The sequence below is a fragment of the Lactuca saligna genome, chromosome 4 (genome assembly GCF_052625555.1).
Source record: "Lactuca saligna cultivar CGN05327 chromosome 4, ASM5262555v1, whole genome shotgun sequence".
NCBI lineage: Eukaryota > Viridiplantae > Streptophyta > Magnoliopsida > Asterales > Asteraceae > Lactuca > Lactuca saligna.
Genome location: NC_136420.1, coordinates 168,590,941 through 168,611,444, shown reverse-complemented (window position 1 = coordinate 168,611,444; position 20,504 = coordinate 168,590,941). Strand labels below are relative to the sequence as shown.

The window sequence follows — 20,504 nt, the reverse complement described above, 5'->3', positions numbered from 1 at the left end:
GTGAAATGGCAAGTGGAGTACAACAAAAACGTATTTCTACATTTAAAACATCTTTATACATTCAAAAATATTTTTATTTTTTTAATTGATGTAAATATGTATTTAATTTGTATAAACTATCGTATGCATATAAATATGAAATAAATACATATTTATACATAGTGATATGTACAAATATATATATATAGTTATATATTTTATACAATATAAACAATACAAATATTATGTACAAATATATTTTTATATGAAATTAATATAAATAAATATATCATTATATGAAATGAATATATATTTATACGTACTAAATATATTTTTATATGAAATATATATATATATATATATATATATATATATATATATATATATATATATATATATATATTTATATTTATATTTATATTTATACGTAGTAAATACAAGTAAATACATTTTTAATATGTAAATACATTTATAAATGAATACATAGGCTTTCAAATTTATATAAATACTAAATATGTATATATATATATATATATATATATATATATATATATATATATATATATATATATATATATATATATATATATATATATTTTTAAATATATATTTAATTTAATAAAAATATGTATATACATTTAAAAATGTATGTATAAGATATTTTTATGCATTTAAAATAATAATAATAACAATAATAATAATAATAATAATAATAATAATAATAATAGTAATTGTTTTTTGAACAACAATAGTAGTAGTAATAATAATAATAATTATTATTATTATAATTATAATAATAATAATAAGAATCAAAATAATTAAAATAACACTTAAAATGAAGGTAAATCCGAAATTTTTTGATAACTTATTGGTACATGCAAACATTTTTTAAAACTAAATGGATTTACTGGCATTATGGAACCTGTATGTTAGCCGGAAACCGGCTGAAGGCATATAAATGAACAAATTAAAAAAACATAAAATTTTACTAGATCTAAACACGTCCGAAGGTAAAACTAATATTTTGGTGATAACTTCAAAGTTTTTGTCATTTTCTCTATTTTATTTCTTAAAAAAAACGAAAACTTAGTCACGCAAACTATGGCATATTTTTTCACAGGATTAATAACATTCAAAAGGAGTATGGTTTTCTCGAAATATATAAGCATACTTTAATTGTAGTTATGTTTAAGTGAATAACTCAAATAAATAAATTGTATGTCCACTAACCCAAAAATGATAAGAGTACATTGGAGACCATTAGTACTCCACTTGTCAGGCAATGAATATATACCCTTTCTTTTCTTCTTTTAGTATTTTTTTTCTTCTTTTATCAAGGTGCATGCTTTCTGCTTTAGATAGTACTATGTGCTTGCTAGGTTAATTTGCCACAATACCAGTTTTTCAGTTCACTAGAGGGTTTCTTCTATACTCCGGCTTTCACTTTGTTCTTGCTTTTTAATTTTAATTAACAAGCTAATGATATTGTTTTCATTGTAGATTATTTATATTTCTTGGTTAATTTTCTGATTCTGAAGGGTGTGATAACAAGATGAGGATGGTGAGACAGAAAACTCAGATCAAAAGGATAGAAAACTTAGCGGCAAGACAGGTGACCTTCTCAAAGAGAAGATGTGGGCTTTTTAAGAAGGCTCAAGAGTTGTGTACTCTTTGTGATGTAGATATCGCTCTCATGGTCTTTTCGGCCACTGGAAAGCTCTTTCACTACTCACCCTCAAGGTGTCTCTCTCCCTCTCTCTATATAACTATCAATCTTTTATATATAAAGCATATGGATACCCCATTATTAGATGTTTTGGCAAATATGAAACCAGATCTATCAACTAATCTTATTAGGTTTGTAACATGTTTATCGTCCCTTTACAAGATTGTTAAATGGGGTATAATATTGATGTACTTCTACCCCATATGGTTCTTCTAAGAAACTACGGGCACGAACTATGTAAACGAATACCATAAGCTCTTTCCCAAAGAGTAGATACAATTTTGAATCTAATTAATTAAAGTATGTTGATAAAAGGACAGATTGTGATATATATGTAACTTGTAATTCATGGCATTATTATCAGTGATAACGCTAAAAAGGCTGATAGCTGGCAAAGTGTATTGTTGTCACAGGTACACAGTTGCTACATAAAAGAGATCTCAATCTTTAGGTACATTTGTGTGTGTGCATATAAGTGACGTTTGAGAGGTTTGCATGTACTTTAAATCTATAATACATGAAGTCTCTTGGACAATGCTTCAATTCTCATGTTAAGCAGAAACCAGTCATCATTTTTTAATCTTTATCAGGTATCACTCGTATAGTGTATTTAATAGGGTTGCAGCTACTAATGGAGAACAAGGGTCGAGCTAGTTCTCTCTAAGATAATTAGTTGTTTGAATGTATTATAGAGAAAGTGATTCTAAATCGACACAACCTTCACAAAAAAAATATTTGGCACCCAAATACACATTAATTTTTTTTTTTTAATCTGAGTGTGGTCTGAGCATAAGTTAATCAAAGTATATATAACTATATTTAATCACTAGGGTTAGATTTATACAACAAAACAAGTTAAACACTTCAAACAAACGATAAACGAGCTTCTATAAAACCTATGAAATAAAATTTCTGAAAACAGAAATAATAAATTAAACACAATATTTGAATGTAGTTCAGTCAAAGTAACCTTGTCAGAGAGAGAGAGAGAGAGAGAGAGAGAGAGAGAGAGAGATAGAGAGAGAGAGAGAGATGATTTTATTAACTTTCAAGAAAAATTACAATTACTCACAACGTTACACCTCATTTGAGCTCTCCAAACAAAAGAATATCTATTTTTTACAAACTACTTCAAAGGATGCGCTCTCAACCTCATAATGATTCATCTCTTAAATTTATGCACAAAGAATAATTAATAGGGGGTTTCCATATTATAGAAAAACATGAGAAACTGTAATTATGATGGGTTCAACCCATCAATAATTAGCCTATAAAGGGATGTCCTAATTATTAACTAACAACTGGATACTATGTAGCTGCTTCTGGAACCTTAAACATTGAGGGATGTGCAAGGTCACATGCCATGTACATAAGAGCAAACCAAGCAAGCCTTCGCTGGCCCATAAGGGCACACTTGGGTATAAGGTGGCACATTATGCTCCAAGGGGCACACCTTTCTTCCAAGGGTGTGTATGTTACTCTAAAGGGGAATCATGATGCATGGAACACATCTTGATGCCTCCTATACATCCTCACTCCAAAGGGGAATCATGATGCATGGAACACATCTTGATGCCTCCTATACATCCTTATCACGCCTTAACACTTTGATCACCTAGAGCACAATTTTCTCACCTAATAGAACATTTGGATACCAAGAGCACATATGTTCATCTGGAGCACCTTTGAACGCTAATAATATCTTTTGATTCCCAAGAGCACAATTTAGATGCCAAGCCCACCTATTGATCACCAAAAGCACATTTAAACCCCAAGACCAACTTTTGATCATCAATAATATTTTGGCTTACAAATAGCACCTTTTCTCTCTTGGAGAACCTTAGCTCAAGTCTTACATGCCAAACAATCTCTCACTGGAAGGTTTGAACAACTTAGTCTATTAGGCCATTCAAATCTTCATCATTGCTTATATATATATATATATATATATATATATATATATATATATATATATATATATATATATATATATATCGACGAATGCCCATTCCTCAAAATCTTAAAAGGGAAGTTGAACTCATGTCCAACTTTAATTTTTACATTCATCTGTTGATTTCACATTACTAAGGAATTTATTCACCTTATCGTCCGTTTGGTTCAGAATCTTGAACTCTTTGGCTAACCGCATCTTAAGCTCGTTGATATTGTGTATGTGAGAACCATCAACCAATAAGCATCAACATTCAACATGAGTATGGTAAAAGAGGAACTAAATTTCTTCAGATAATAGTTGTGATCAGCCTCACGTCTCCTGAATCCTCTCCTTTTCATGACGTTATCAAACTTTAAGTACCATTCCTTAAATGTTTGCTTCATTCCATATATATTTTCCCTATTTTTAAACACCAACTATAAGAGCACACTCTGGTTGTTCTTTCCAAATGTCTCTATCTAGATTATCATCAAGGAGATTTGTTCTATTCACATATAGTTACTCTAGATGGAGATTATCAAAGCCTGGTACATTCAAGACTAAACTAATTATATTTGTCTTTGAAACTAGAGAAACGACCTCCCCTTTTTGTCAGAATCCATTAACTATCAATCCTCCTTGCAAGTATTTTCACCATCAATCTCATCCTTAACCCGAAACGTATGGCAATTCTGTAGTTCCTACAACTCTTCATCTATAGCCTTCTCCTACTAGATGGAGTTCATCCTCAAGACCTCTAGTTTTGACCCATTTTCACACATCAATAAGTAGTTGGTTGCTAGACAATACCTCACTATAGTACTATGCTTAGTAGTTCTACATATAATAGTTGGCATAATCTTTAAAAGAACTACAAATCCAGCCATAGAACTATGATCACAAGTGCTCCCATTCTTTTTAGATTTATTAGTTCTTCCACTACTTCCAGAATACATGTATATCATTTGACTAGTAATATGTCTTGTGTGATTCCAGAATCCTCCCACTAATGAAACTGAAGTAGGACTGTAAACACAAAATAAACAAAAATGAACTTCCTAGACTTTGCCAGATTACCTATCTACACAAAACTTACTTTCTTCTATCTGCCAATAACACATGGCTTAGAAGCAACTTTCACAATCTTTAGATATGTCATTCTCCCTTTGGATATAAGCTTCCTCATTCCCTCCTTACTCATATACCTAAATCTTTGGTGGCATAGAGAAGATGTCTCAACTCCTTCAACAATGCATGCTTCATCTTTAGAAACCTCCACCATATATAGAGTACCTCATTTAAGCCCTTAGCAACGACCGAATTTACTTTCTTCACTTTTCACTTCTAATCACCAAACATAATAGTATCAATGCAATGAATTCATCCTAAAAGCCAATATCAACCAAATCAACCTTAAGATGATTGAATTGAATCATTAACATGGTCAGTCATCGAGGCACTCTTCTTCATCTTCAAATCCACTAATTGTCGAATCAATAAAACCTTATTCGGTGTTGAAGGTTTTTCGTACATATTAGACATTGCATTGATCAACCCATAAGTAGTCTTCATATCGAAAATGTTGTAAGCTACATTCTTTAACAATGATTATCTCAAAACACCAAGTGCCTGCCGATCTAATAAGTGTCATTCATCTTGCTTCATCACTTCAGGTTTCTTTTTGAAAAATGATTCATGTAGTTTCTTTAGTAAACATAATCCTCAATTTGTATCTTCCAGAAATCGAAATAATGATCATTGAATTTGTCGATTTTAACTCTCGCATCTTTAGTCATATCTTTGATATCTGTTTGTTGGGAATATTCAACAAAAAAAAAAAGTTAAGAACTTCAGACAAATGATAAATGAACTTTGGTTAAACTTGCAATTTAAAACTTTTGAAAACTGAAATAAAAACACCGAACACAATAGTCAACGTGTTTCAGTTAAATTGACCTACATCCATTGGCGAACAAGAGAGAGAGAGAGAGAGAGTGAGTGAGTGAGTGAGTGAGTGAGAGAGAGAGAGATGACTATATTTACTTTTAAGAACAATTACAATCACTCATAATGTTTCACCTCATTTGAGCTCTCATAACAAAATAATCACTATTGCTTACCAACTGCTCCTAAGGATGTGCTCACAACCTCATTAATGGGCCATACACATCCATAATTAGCCTATGAAGGAGATGTTCTAATTATCGACTAATCACGGGATTCCATGCATCTAGTTTTGGAACCTACAACCTTGAAGGAAATACATGGCCACTTGTCATGCTCTTAGGAGCACGCCAAGCCGGTCATGGTGCAGCCAACTTTGAGGACATACTTGGTTGCAAGGTGGCACATCATGCTCTAAGGAATGTAACTTGCTTACAAGGGTGCACATAATGCTCTAAGGGGGTGCATCGTGTTTCCAAAAGGGAACATCATGATGCTTGGAGCACATCTTGATGCATCGAACGCGTTATACACATGCCCAGACACTTTGCTAACCAAGAGTGCATTTTGATTATCTAGAGCACACTTTGACCACCTAGAGCACACATTGCTCACCAAGAGTACATTTGGAAGCCAAGAGCATCTTTTCATCACTAAGAGTGTCTTTGCTTATCAAGAGCACATTTTCTTAGTAAGAGCATATTTGAACCTGTCGCAAGAGCACCTTTTGATCACCAAGAGCATATTTTCTCAACTGGAGCATATTTGCTCTCCAAGAGCACCTTTGGACACCTAGAACACATTTTGATCATCAAGAGCATATTTGCTCACCAAGAGTACCTTTGCTCAAGTCTTCACACCCCAACAAATAGTAAAGTAAATTCTACAAATTTCCTTTTCATTAGATGATGGTATGAATTTGCATATTGCTATTCCATTTATTGATTAAGAAAGAAAACGATTAGATAAATCAAGTACCTTTAATTTGCACTATGTAATCGGTGATACATTTTTATAAACCCAACAAGTTCGGGTGTTTTTTTTTTTTTTTTTTTTTTTTTTTTTTTTTTTTTTTGTTAATTACACAATCATGGACTTAGAGTGGAGACAGTAGAGATGGCAAAAAAAACTCGTACCCAACGGGTACCTGAAACCCTAACCCAAGTTGATCGGGTAAATCCCCGAGTTGACCGGGGATGGGGACGGGGATGGGTATTACCCGAATATAAAAAGCGGGGATGAGGATGGGGATGGTTTTACCTATCGGGTACCCATACCCGTACCCGAAACCGGCCCCGATGGGTACCCGATATATATATATATATATATATATATATATATATATATATATATATATATATATATATATATATATATATATATAGTATTATTTATGTTTTTATTTTTAATAATGCATAAGCAAATGTTTATTACACAAAATAAGGTTTTTTAACAATCAAACGTATGGTTTTGGGAAGACTTTTTATGTCTTTTTTTGCAAAGAATGATTTAATTTGTAACCTTGAATGTTATTGTTCGTGTTTGAAGACATGTAGTGATTATAGTGTTATATATTAGTTCTGTTAGTTTTTGTTTTGTTGGTTAATATATAATTATGAATAATTTTTCATAAAAATTCAAAACTTTGTAACAGGAAAAAATCCCCCATTAGGATCCCCGATACCCATTGGGGATGGGGATGGGGATAGATTTTTAATCCCCGATGGGGATGGGGTCGGGTATGGGGATGGGGATGGGGATGGGGATTCGGGTATGGGGATGGGGAACACGAAACCCGGTATAACCGTACCCATTATCATCCCTAGGAGACACTTACACTGTTGGAAACATGTTTTATCTTCAACGTGCTTTTATACAATCTTAGCTAAAATTTATGGATCATCCTCTATAGAATATTATTTTTGTTTCATCAAATTAAAATTTTGCATGCGTAAAGTCAAATTACTGTCAGATTTTGCAAATATATAGTCTAATTAGTGATATATCTTCATATATATATATATAACTCTTTTTTTGTTTGGTTAAAAGCATGAATCAAGTGTTAGAAAAGCGTAGACTACTGCAAACCCGGAATGTTGGAGAACTGAGACACCCATCTCAGGAGATGCAGGTATGTATTTCTGCAGTAGTCATTTTAAAAGTTATTTTCAAAGTCATGATACATGCAGAAAAATAGAATACAACTAAAAGATCAATAGTTAAGTTTTATTTTTCTTTCACCAAATGGGTCCCCGATTTGTTTACTGTGACTTGTGATTAGTTTCCTAATCACATTATTTTTCCCTTAAATGCTCTTAAAACAATCACAATTATAAGGAGTGGATGGATGTATAGTGAGTCCATATTGAAAACCTACAATGGTTCATTTTCTTTTTTAGATCCATGAATCTTATATTAAAACTTAATGGCTTTAAGACATGAGAAATTAAATATATATCCTCCTAACTTTTTTTATCTACTTATTTTTCTACCATGTGAAATTGTGACAACTAACAAGTGTCATATTTTAATAAAATTAATTATATTTTATGATACTTATCATCATTTCAAATAGATAGGAAGGTAATTAGGAAAAAAAAATAAAAGGATATTTAATTTCACTTAAGACATATAGAGACAATATGAAACATCCAATCACAACTTCTTATCACTAATAAGTAACAACTTAACAGATTACCTCGCAATTAAGAACTAATATCCAACTGAGATCAATAAAATTAACAATGACCGGAAATAGATACATAACTAAAGCACTCCCCTAACTTGATAAAATTTAATTGGATTAATTAACGCTGCAAAACGTTGGAAGTTCTTAGCTACTTCTCTCGCCTTGTTTAACATCTTGCTACTTTTTTATATAATTGCAAATTGAAAGAGAAGAAGATAAAAAAATAATAAACAAATATTGAATTAATCCTCATAAAACTATTAGCCGACCTAAGTGACATATTTAAATTTGTAATTTTATCTTTTATCTCTTCATTAATGCCCGTAGCAGTACCCTTGTTTCCGGCATCTCACTTCTTTTCTTTCATACAATCATTATTCCTTGATCACCATGGCCACCACAAAATCAATCACCGATGCAAGCAAGACTCCATGGCATTCATGGTGCCCAAGATCTATCTCCTTCCACTCGACAAAAATGATGGCCATTATGCATCGCAGTTTGATCTTTTTTAAATACAGGCATGCGAGTCTAATGTACCATTGTCAAACAATGGATATATAACACAATAAGTATATAGGTGAGTCCGCTCAAGAACTCGGGAAGTATCCTGTTGAGATATTTGATCAAGACAATCAAGTCACTAGAGCCGTATGCCTGGAAGAACAATTTATTACCACCCGTTTTGAAGCCTTCTCGATTATTACTGAATATGGTATTCGTTTCAAAACTCTTGTTGATCAACTTTCCAATGTCGGTAACCCCATCTTTGGAAAAAATATGGTATTAGAATTGGTTTTCTGCCTTCGCAAAGAAGATTACGACACCACTACTATGTTTATCCAACAAATCTAGGTCTCAAGCAAGTCTTGATATCGACTCCACACCTTGGTGTGAATAATCCAGCTCCGACATCCATGGACGTTGCCTAAAAACGGTGAATGGGGTTAAAACCTTCAAACGTTCTTGGCATCTTAGAATAAAACTTAATTGAGAAATTTTTCTCACAATCTGATGTTACTAGAAATGCAATGTGATTAACTATGATATCCTGATTAATGATATGATGCTTTTCGTTCAATATGATGAAGGCTTATGGAGGAATTACAGAGATGAGATTCTAATTACTCATATCCAACCTTCAAGTCCGTAGAGATCTTTCATTCGCATTTTTTGCTTTGTTGGTATTAAAAATGAGATTTAACTTACTAGCCTACTAGGCATTTAGTTCCCACGTTTATAGAAAGAAAGAGTAGAACTCATATAAGTTTAATTACTGACACATATAATATACAAACTTTATCAATTAAACTCTATATTTCATTAAACTTTATACAATTTAATGAATTAACACATTATTTATTATTTGTTAATTATTATTTTTATTAGAAAATTGCATCAAATTAAAAATTAAAAACTACAACTAAAATTAATATTAATTAAAAATTGAAAATTACAATTTTAAAATAAAAAATAAATTTAATATATAGAGTGGACTCAACTCCCCCATCCTATTAAATCCTAGTCAATTTTCCAAGATTTTAGGTTTAATGACATTCAACTCTCAATTAAGCCCCTATTAAACTCTGATCGGACTCTAAAACCCCTAAAGATCAGAATAAATTATTAACAACACTTTACCTATATATCCGTCAATCTCAATCCAAATATTCATAATACAAGTCATACTGACTATGAAAGATATATATATATATATATATATATATATATATATATATATATATATATATATATATATATATATATATATATATATATATATATATATATATATATATATATATATATATAGGAGTATGATCAAATGAGAACACCAAAAAGGTTGATAACGCGAGAACAAAGTATATTCATTTGCTATTCCATATATTCGTTTGAGAGAAACGATAAATTTTTACTCATTTAATTTCAATTGAAGAGAAAAAAACATATTCATGGTAATTGTGCGTAAAAATTTATCATTTCTCCACAAATGAATACATGACATCACAAATGAATATACTTGTTCTTGCATTCTCAACCTTTTAGGTGTTCTCATTTGATCATTTCTGTACACACACACACGTATATATATATATATATATATATATATATATATATATATATATATATATATATATATATCATGGTTATACAAATCGGGATCAATCGGTGATTAATCGTGGATTAATCGCTTAGCATTCTCCAACCGTCGAGGATTAAGGCATTAATCAGAAATTTAGGATTAATCGGGTTTGGCGGGATTAATCGGTCAACAAAAGTCAAAAAAAGTCGAAAAAAGTCAAAAACAAAGTCAAAAAAAGTGAAAAAAAAGGTCAAAATTTTTTTAAAAATTCAAAAAACCAACTTCCTTTTTATATTTCAAAATTTTTAAATTTTCAAAATTTCAAATATTATACCAAAATGTTAATATTTTCGTATTTTCAAATTTTAAAATTACAATTTTTATTCTTTTCTAATTTTGAAGTACTTGTTTTTCCTAAGATATATTAATATTTAATTAATTTTAATATTTTATTAATAATCTATGGTCCCCGATTAATCCTCGATTAATCCCCGTCAAGACTGATTAATCCCTTAACACCAGTCGACCGTCGAGCTACTGTCAAACGATTTTTACAACCTTGATATATATATATATATATATATGTTCAGGTTCATTTGAGACCAAATATAATTTTGTGAGACCAAATCGAAAAATAATTTTAAAATGCAAAATAAATGGAAAAATCCAAAAATTCTTTTTTTAAATATTATTTTCGGAACTTGAGTTAACTAAAAAAAATAAAAAAGAAAGAGAAAAAAAATCCCGTTTTTTTTTTTAAAAATACGTGAAATATTCTATTAGAATATTACAGTGACATATTCTAAAAAATAATTTTAAAATGCAAAATAAATGGAAAAATCTAAACATTCTTTTTTTAAATATTATTTTCGGAACTTGAGTTAACTAAAAAAAATAAAAAATAAATCCTTTTTGTTTTTGAAAAATACGTGAAATATTCTAATAGAATATTACACTTTACATATTCTAAAAAATAATTTTAAAATGCAAAATAAATGGAAAAATATATAAGTTCTTTTTTTAAATATTATTTTCGGAACTTGAATTTACTATAAAAATATAAAAAATAAAAAAAATCTTGTTTTTTTAAAAAAATACGTGAAATATTCTAATAGAATATTACACTATACATATTCTAAAAAATAATTTTAGAATGCAAAATAAATGGAAAAATCAAAAAAAAATTAATATTATTTTCAGAACTTGAATTAATTAAAAAAAAATTAAAAAAAAAATGCGTCTCACGGTCTCACAAAATATCAAGGTTCTAAAAAGCTTGTCATGGCTCCGTCATGGCGCGCCACGATTCCAATGCTTGCACCTACCGCCAAGCTTTGCCAAAACGTCACCTTAACTCATATATGTGTATAAAAATAAATAATAGTTGAAAATACATAAAAAAATATTAATTATCTAGAAAATCGCCGCCTTAAGTCACGCCTTACAAACGTCATTACTCGCCAAGGCTCAGAAAAACTTGAGGCTTGACATTACCACCAAGTCACGCCTTACGTTATTTAGAACCTTGGAAAATATAGGTGATCTCAAATAAACTTAACCCTATATATATATATATATATATATATATATATATATATATATATATATATATATATATATATATATATATATATATATATATATATATATATATATATATATATATATATATATATATATATATATATATATATATATATATATATATATATATGAGTAAATTACATGAATGGTCATTATAGTTTGGCGTAATTTGCACGCTTGATCCCTAACTTATTTTTTTTAGCTCGGAAAGTCTCTACTTTTTGAACAAAAGAGACATAAAAAATCAAACATTGACAATAATTTTAGGACAGATAGAGTATTAATTTCTCACTCATTTATACATGTCCCGTTTTTTTGGCCTTTTGTCATATTATGTTCCAAAATATATGATAATTATATTTCTTTGAGATAGAAATGTACATTTTTTTTTTTAAATTTAAGACCAAGAAAGATTTTCAATTCCCTTAAGATAAAATTGCAGAAATGGTCTCTATTGGTATGTATTTTTTGGGGTTTTAGTCCAAGCCACGACTTTTTTAGATTGGTGGTCCTATTAAGCTAGTTTCGTTGCATTTTTTGCCCCCCAAAAAACTAAAAAGACAAAAATGCCCTTCTCATACATTTTTTTTATGATTTTTGCTATTTAATTTAAAGTTTTATCAATAAAAATTATGGGGCCCACCTCTCTCTCTATCTCTTACAATTTTATTTCTTCCTTTTCTTCTTCGTTTTTATGTTTAAAACACCATCGGAGGTGGATGAATTTCCGATGACCATCAAGAACAATAACTCCACCAGCGATCCAAAGGGCTGCCATCGCCACCACCAACACCTCCATCGCCACCAACTGTCACCTCTGTTAATGCTTCCTTCTTCTCCGATCAACAGAGGATCGAAGACCTCCATCTTTTGTTATGTTTTTCTGCTGATCACAACAAAAACGGAATGAAGGCTCTGGGGATAGCCTTCTATCGGCACCCCTCCTCGTGACTGTGTAACTACCATAATTTGATATATGTTTACCAATTTCACAAACAAAGAAGAAAGAGACATCGAATCTCCATCTCTGTCCCATCTTCTCGTTCAAAATCAAATAACAAATAGAGGATCATTGAGAATTGCAATCGAAAACTCATACACACATACACACACCTATTAATCGATCCAACTAAGATAAAGAAAGGATATCCATGGTTCGATATTACACGTAAAATCAATTCCAGATTCGAAACTAATTTCATAGTGCATTAGGGCTTACCGAGATTAGATCTTCAGAGATCGACGTGATTAAATCTTAACATATTCGAAATCGTTTTTTCCCCTAATATGTCTTCAACTTCTCAATCAATTTCATATGTTGTTCTTGAAGAGCGAACCCAGAACATTGAATGTTCATGTGTGTGTCAGTGTGTGTTAAAGTGCAAACCTGTGAATTGATTTCCATAAACGAAAAATAGATCACTGGTGACATCCGTTAACAACGAACATCACCATCACCTGCTAGTAAACCTAATAGCATCGTTGTCGTCACTTTTTTCTTCCTCCCTGTCGATAACCAAACCCTAAATCTTGATATTTTAGGTGGGTATCATTGCAGTAGTTTGGTCTAAGGTTTCAATGGAGGAGATGGTCACTTTCCCGACAATGGAATGATTATCGAGGTTCAACGGGTAAGGGAGGGGAAATAGCATGAAAAAGAATTCAAGAATTGGGTGAGAGTTGGGGAAAATGGTTTATGGGCGAAAAAGGTGGGGTCACATGAGAGAGAGAGAGAGAGAGAGAGAGAGAACCCACTTTTATATTTAATAATAATATTATTATTAAAAAGTGAAACAAAAATGAAAAATAAATTCATTAAGGGTATAATAGTCTTTTTAGTTTGGACAGGAACCAAAATTGCAAGCAAAGTAGCTCAAAACGACCACCAACCCAAAAAAATCGAGGCTTGAACTAAAACCCCAAAAAAAATACATACCAAAAGGACTATTTTTGCAATTTTGTCTTCCCTTAAAAGTGATCAATCGAATTTCTTTATCATCAATTCCCTAAACTTAGAGAGAAGATCCATTCATAAACCTATGGATATCATGTCATTGAGAAGAAAACTACTAACATAATACTTTCATATATATATATATATATATATATATATATATATATATATATATATATATATATATATATATATATATATATATATATATATATATATAGTTAGCTCCCTGGGGTTTCTTTCAAACATAATCCATATCAACAATATTTTATCAAATATTATGTGCGGTTGCATAAACCAATTTTTAGATCCCTATTTAAGAACACAAACCTAGCTAATGTCTAATTTAAGACCACCAAATATTTTTTTAACTGTATGTGTCAAAAATGTCATAACTTTTTCAACAAAACTCCGAAAGATTTGCAGTTTTTTCATTGGAATCTACATATAAACAACTTTTTTCACAGACATATATATAAGACATGATTTTTTTGACATAGATTGTTCCAAACCTCCTGTTGAAGTTCGTTAATTTTTTTCAGACCACCAAAACATATTTTTTTTGTACACCAGATAGCATATGGCAAAAATGTTATACTCCATAAAACTTCAAAAGACTTGTGTGTTTTCATTGAAATCTACATATCCAAATCTTTCGAGAAATATATAATACTTGATTTTAATTCTGTATTATTTTACACATTCTGTTAAAGTTAGTCCAAAAATATTTTTCAGACTACCAAACATATTTTTGTGCACGGTACAACCTATGAAAAAAAACGTAACAACACTTCCTTTACAAAACTTCTAAAATGTTTTTTTCCCACATCTAGAGTTGTCAATCATAAATACACATGATTTTGTGACTTCTAGATCATTCCATACTTGTCGTTGAAGTTTGTGCAAAAAAACACACAAAAATTGGAGAGGAAAAGTAAATTTCTTAAAATCGACTATTCTAAACAAAACCTAAACCATTTATGGGATCTAAAACACTAAAATACTATATGAGTATCTTGAAAACATTAAATATTTCGATACATGCATTGGAAAATTCAAGCACTTAGTTTGATTCAGTTGTTGTTAATCCATTGAATAACATGTGGAAAAAACATCATAACAACCTCTATAGAATTCCAAAAGTGTTTTGGAGTTTTTTTTTTTTTTTTTCTTTTTCTTTTTGGTTTGCATTGAAAAGTTACATAACCATAGATTTCAAAGCATATAATATACACGATTTTGTGATTTATAGATCGTTCCTGACTTCCTGAAGTTGGTAAAAAACATATAATTTGGAAAGAAAAAGAAACTTTATTAAAATTATTGATTTTAAACAAAACCTCAGTTATTTATAAGACTTAAAATATTAAAACAATTCATAAATAAATTAAAAACATCAAATACTTCAATAACACATAAAAGATCTCCAGAGGCTTGGAAAACCATTTTTTTTTTTTTTTGACTTTTTTCTATCCGGAAAATCTATGTCAAAAACATCACAACTTCCTCTATAAAACACTAAAAGCCTCACACATCCCGAGCATTTTAAGAATATAAGATACCCGATTTTTAGACTTGTGGTTCATCTTGACTTCTTGTTGAAGTTGGTCATAAAACAACGATTTAAGATTTCTTTATCAACACCTCCTGTGTTAGGAATATCTCCATATCTCAACATGACCTTTTTCGTACTCTATGTAGCCTTCATCTTCTTCATTTCCCTTTAGTAACAATAAACAACAAAAACAAAAATTCTAGTTAATCTAAAGAACATGAACCAAGATAAATACAATAAAGTCTCAACAAAAAGGCAATGAAGCCTCATTTATATCCATGAAAATCGTCGGTTACTTTGGAACTTAATAACCAAAGAACAAAAGTTTTCATTAAAAGACAAATTAAATACAACCCTGAACTACAACCAAATGAAGAGTCTCTTACAATTGATAGCTACATCAGAAAACTAAGGTCCACCAGAAACTATTATTCCCAAATAACGTTCAACTACATATCCCAAGTGTTCGTGAATCATTCTCATCGCAACAATTCAACAAAAGGCATCTTAAATTGTATAAGATATAAACACTAACTAAAAAAATTACTTCAATTAGACTATAAATAAAGAAAACATAAGAAATTTTCTAAAATTTAAAAGCTAATTATTTAGACTATATGCAAATATTGGAATCACATCAATAAAAGAAGAAGAAACGGTATGTTCTAGCAATTTGATAATAATTAATTAAACATATCGAAATTTTTAAAAATAAAATTATTAAAATTTCTAATAGAACATATAGTAGATTTTAAATCCAAATGTTCAAATACAAACTCATATTAGCATAGAAATACACTTTTGGTGTTAAAAGTATACACATTGGACTAAAAATCATAAAAATACATATAAAAATACTATAGATCACAAATCCTTTTTTTTTTTTTTACTTTACATTTTTAAAAATTGCAGCGTTTTTATAAGTTCGTTAAAAAAAAATTTAAAAATCTATTTTTTATTTTTTATTATTTATTTATTTAATTATTTATTTATTGTTTTTCTTTCAAAATTTATTTCACCGAAATTATGTAAAAAGTTGTGATTTTTAAGAATATAAAATAAAATAAAAAGTTTGTGATCTATAAGTATTTTTTATGCATTTTTATGATTGTAGGGTTTTTAGGATTTTTTTGTTTTCCAGAGAAACTAAGCTATATATATATATATATATATATATATATATATATATATATATATATATATATATATGTGTGTGTGTGTTTAGGTTCTATGGAAAACAAAAAAATCTAAAAAACCCTAAAATCATAAATATATATATATATATATATATATATATATATATATATATATATATATATATATATATATATATAATTTAAATCAATACACATATTGACATGCCATATTTAGAAGAAATATGCATATGTGTGATTTTCTATTTAGATATGAGCTTGGAGCAGGACAAATGTAAAATATATATAAAAGGAATTGCACTTTAATTAGAAACATACTTGGATGAGAAAACTCTTGCATTTTTGTTCATATTTAATATTATACTTAGACAATGAATGTTCCTCCAATAGATTGCTAGTAGAAATTTTGGTATCTTGAGCAAAGAACTTGCAGAAAAATCCACCGCATTAAGGTACCAATTGTTGTTTCCTTCGTATATTTTTCTTCCATTAACATTGTGTGTACAATATTAAATTGATTTTTGTTAATAATCAAGAGAATTAGCATGTTGAATAATGCAGGCAAATGAAAGGGGAAGATCTCAAGGGACTTAACCTCAAGGAGCTAGACAAATTAGAAGCTATGATTGAATCTGGGTTGGTTAAAGTAGTAAAAACAAAGGTACAATGATTCAACTGGATAGTTCTATTATTATGTTTTGTTTACTAAATGACACAAAAAATAGTCTTTTTACACACAAATTCGATTTTGATACCGTGTTATTTTTTGTGTCAATTTTAATACTGTGTTTTTCAATTTGTTACATTCTGACCACTTGACCGGTTAACTAGGTTACATGCTGACGTGGCATGATGACATGTTAGTTTTGATGATGTGGCATGCGGACATTATATGCTGACGTGTCAAAATTGATTTTTTTTCTCACAAAAAACACTAAGTTTTCATTTTTTTCGATTTTGACACTAAGTTTAATTTTTTCTTTCAACTTTGACATTATGTTTTTTTGTTCCAAATCGAAAATCATTTTTTCAATTTTGTTCAATGTTGACAATTTTCTATTTCAAACCGTATAAATATTTTTTTAATACATTTAAAACGTAAAAATAAAATTTTTTATATTTAAAAACCATAGTTTTGTATAAATACATTTTTTTAAACTCAAACCATATCTTTATATTATATAAAAATTGTATTTTATATTAAATATATAACTTTAAAAGTTTGGAGGTTTGGAGGCGTGTAGTCGATCAAAACTCAGATATCAAGTTTGCAACCTATCAAATTTTTACATCTTATTAGAAGCTTATGGTTAGTTTGATTCTCATGATATAACTAATGCTTTGAATGTAAGAAAAAAACACATTGTATTTAAATAAAAATGTGGTTTTTAAACGAAAAATATATGTTTATACGGTTTAAAATGTAATAAAAAAAATATATATTTATACGGTTTCAAATGGAAAATAGACAAAATTGAACAAAATTTGATAAATAATGTTCGATTGGAACAAAAAAAAAACATAATGTCAAAATTAAAATAAAAAATTAAACTTCGTGTCAAAATCGAAAAAAAAAAATGAAAACTTAGTGTTTTTTGTGGAAAAAAAATCAATTTTAACACGTCAGCATGCCACGTCATCAAAACTGACACGTCATCATGCCACGTCAGTATGTAACCTGGTTAACCGGTAAAGTAGTAAGAATTGTAATAAATTTGAAAACACAGTGTCAAAATTGACACAAAAAAAAAATACAGTGTCAAAATTGAATTTCTGTGTAAAAAGAGTGTTTTTTGTATCATTTACCCATTTATTTTTCTTGACTTTCAGGAACAAAAAATGTTGAAAGAGATCAGCACACTGAAGGAGAAGGTCATATAGCGAAACATATGTGTTTTTCTATTCCTGCGATTCATATAGAAATATCTAAATATATATTTTAGGCGATTGAAGCTTACATTAGGGAAATTAGGGAATCTAACCTATATAAATGATCTTCTTAAAGAAAATAACTATTTTTTTTAGTTTTTAAAAAATAACTATTTTTCTTAAATGCCTTATTCTGGACTACTATTCACACTTAGGGCTAATTTTCATTCTTTTTTCAAAGAATGCTCCATTCTAAAAATGCTCAATTCCGAGTTTGATTTTCAAAATTTAAATTTCTAGAATTTGTTTTTGGTTTTTTCCGATTTTTTTTTAAATATCCCCACTTATGTCTGAAATGTCAATTTCTAAAAGTATACTATCACCGTTTTTAATTAAGAAGTCTGATTTTATGTACTAATATAGTATATAGTTCATATTTACTATATTTGTTTAACTTTTTGTTAAATTCAAGTAAAAAACAAATTTTTTTCTGAAAACTTTGGAATTGTTCTTCGGATTTCAGACTTGTTTCTAAAATTTCAGAGTTTTTTTTTTCGAAATCCAAAATTTTAGTCTCGAATGTTGATCCAGAATTCCCATTTTGTACCAAGTGGCTGTTTTTGCTTAAAAGAAAAACGAGTTATTTTGTTCAAATAAACATTAAAAGGTGGTAAGATTACTCAATTTCCCTTAAGTTATGCTCAAAACTTAAGTAAATAATGGAAAAGTATGCAACCTTATAAACTAAAAAGAAATATCATTGAATTTGTAAATATGTCAAGCAAAGTTATTCTAGCTGAATTACTTCAACAAAATACACCATTTAGGAAGCTCAACTGATGGAAGAGAATGTACATTTGAAACAACAGTTCGCTGTAAGGGCCTTTAAAATTCCCTAACTATAGTTGTCTTTTTTTAAAGATCGGATGCATAATTACTAAATGTTGATTCTTGTGTTTTAGATGATGCACTTATGTATTGAGAAATCAGGTATTCATGAGCAATGTGGCCATCATCCTTCTTGGGAGTTAACGATTAGCAACCTCAAGTCTAGAGATCAACCTCAAAACTACAACAACTCGGATACCCGCCTCAAACTTGGGTAATCCAATCAAGTAAGAAAATCTTTTATTTTACAATAAAATTTCATAGGAAATACTCCACGAAGAATCATTGTTATATATTTCTAAAATCATTTCAGGTTCCCTTTTTCTAATTGAATTTAAATGGTGAATTAGAAGAAGAGCAAAGTAGCGTGATTATGTAACACAAGTCATTGGTCGACTGATGTAGGTTCTTAAATAATCTCTCACGTACATCCATGATTACAGGTTGTGGATTTTGTTGTAGCCAAAGAACATTCCAATATGTTAAACGACTAATATTTTCTTTGGTTTTGGAGCTAAGTTTGAAGCATTGTATATCTATCTATAGACATATTTCACTATTATAAAAGTGCGTTATGGTGTCGGTTTTTGAAAACTGGGTCTTCTCAATTTTCATATTTCTCATCACTAAAGGTCATAACGTAATGTTCATGATTGTTTCCATGACAATTTACTAAATATGAGTTACCATTACACATCATATTTGTGCGACGGCCTAGAAGGTGGGAAAATGTCCTCTTTACTAATGAGTATAATTATTTTATATGTGTCTTTACCTTGTATCGATTATTAAACGAGACTTATGGTATTGAAATTTCATTTTAAGTGATTAAATCTTATAATGAAGTTTCTAACATCAAAAAACCCGTGACAAGTTGTGCAACAACCAAAAGCGGTGGCCAAATGTCATCAACTATAATTGATTTTCATATGTACCTTAATGGGTTAAGTGAAATCCAAATATCTACGTCCAGTAAATCTATTTTAATTACCGAAGTCCAATAAGTCAATAAATTGTTTTTGATAAAGTATTCGTCTTAGCTTTATACATATTTTAAGAGGTATTTCTCATTTACCATCCAAAAAGTTATAAGGAGTTTTTGAAAAGCTAGAAATCCTAATAACTTATTGAAATCTCATTTTTGAA

The 20,504-nt window shown here is 29.3% G+C and overlaps 1 protein-coding gene across 2 annotated transcripts; it reads left to right on the top strand.

Moving 5' to 3' along the window:
• Nucleotides 1-1,330: 1,330 nt before the first annotated feature.
• On the top strand, nucleotides 1,331-19,865 carry LOC145038914 (MADS-box protein JOINTLESS-like). Of its 2 annotated transcripts, none has more exons than XM_078987126.1 (9): nucleotides 1,331-1,398; nucleotides 1,518-1,719; nucleotides 7,632-7,713; nucleotides 16,992-17,053; nucleotides 17,163-17,262; nucleotides 18,432-18,473; nucleotides 19,298-19,345; nucleotides 19,433-19,585; nucleotides 19,672-19,865. In XM_078987126.1, the coding sequence occupies exons 2-8, from the start codon at nucleotides 1,532-1,534 to the stop codon at nucleotides 19,574-19,576; spliced, it is 666 nt and encodes a 221-aa protein (XP_078843252.1). In that variant the 5' UTR covers nucleotides 1,331-1,398; nucleotides 1,518-1,531; the 3' UTR covers nucleotides 19,577-19,585; nucleotides 19,672-19,865. The 2 variants fall into 2 exon arrangements, with proteins under 2 accessions (XP_078843252.1, XP_078843253.1); XM_078987127.1 differs by having other exon boundaries at nucleotides 1,353-1,398; nucleotides 1,480-1,719.
• Nucleotides 19,866-20,504: the final 639 nt, after the last annotated feature.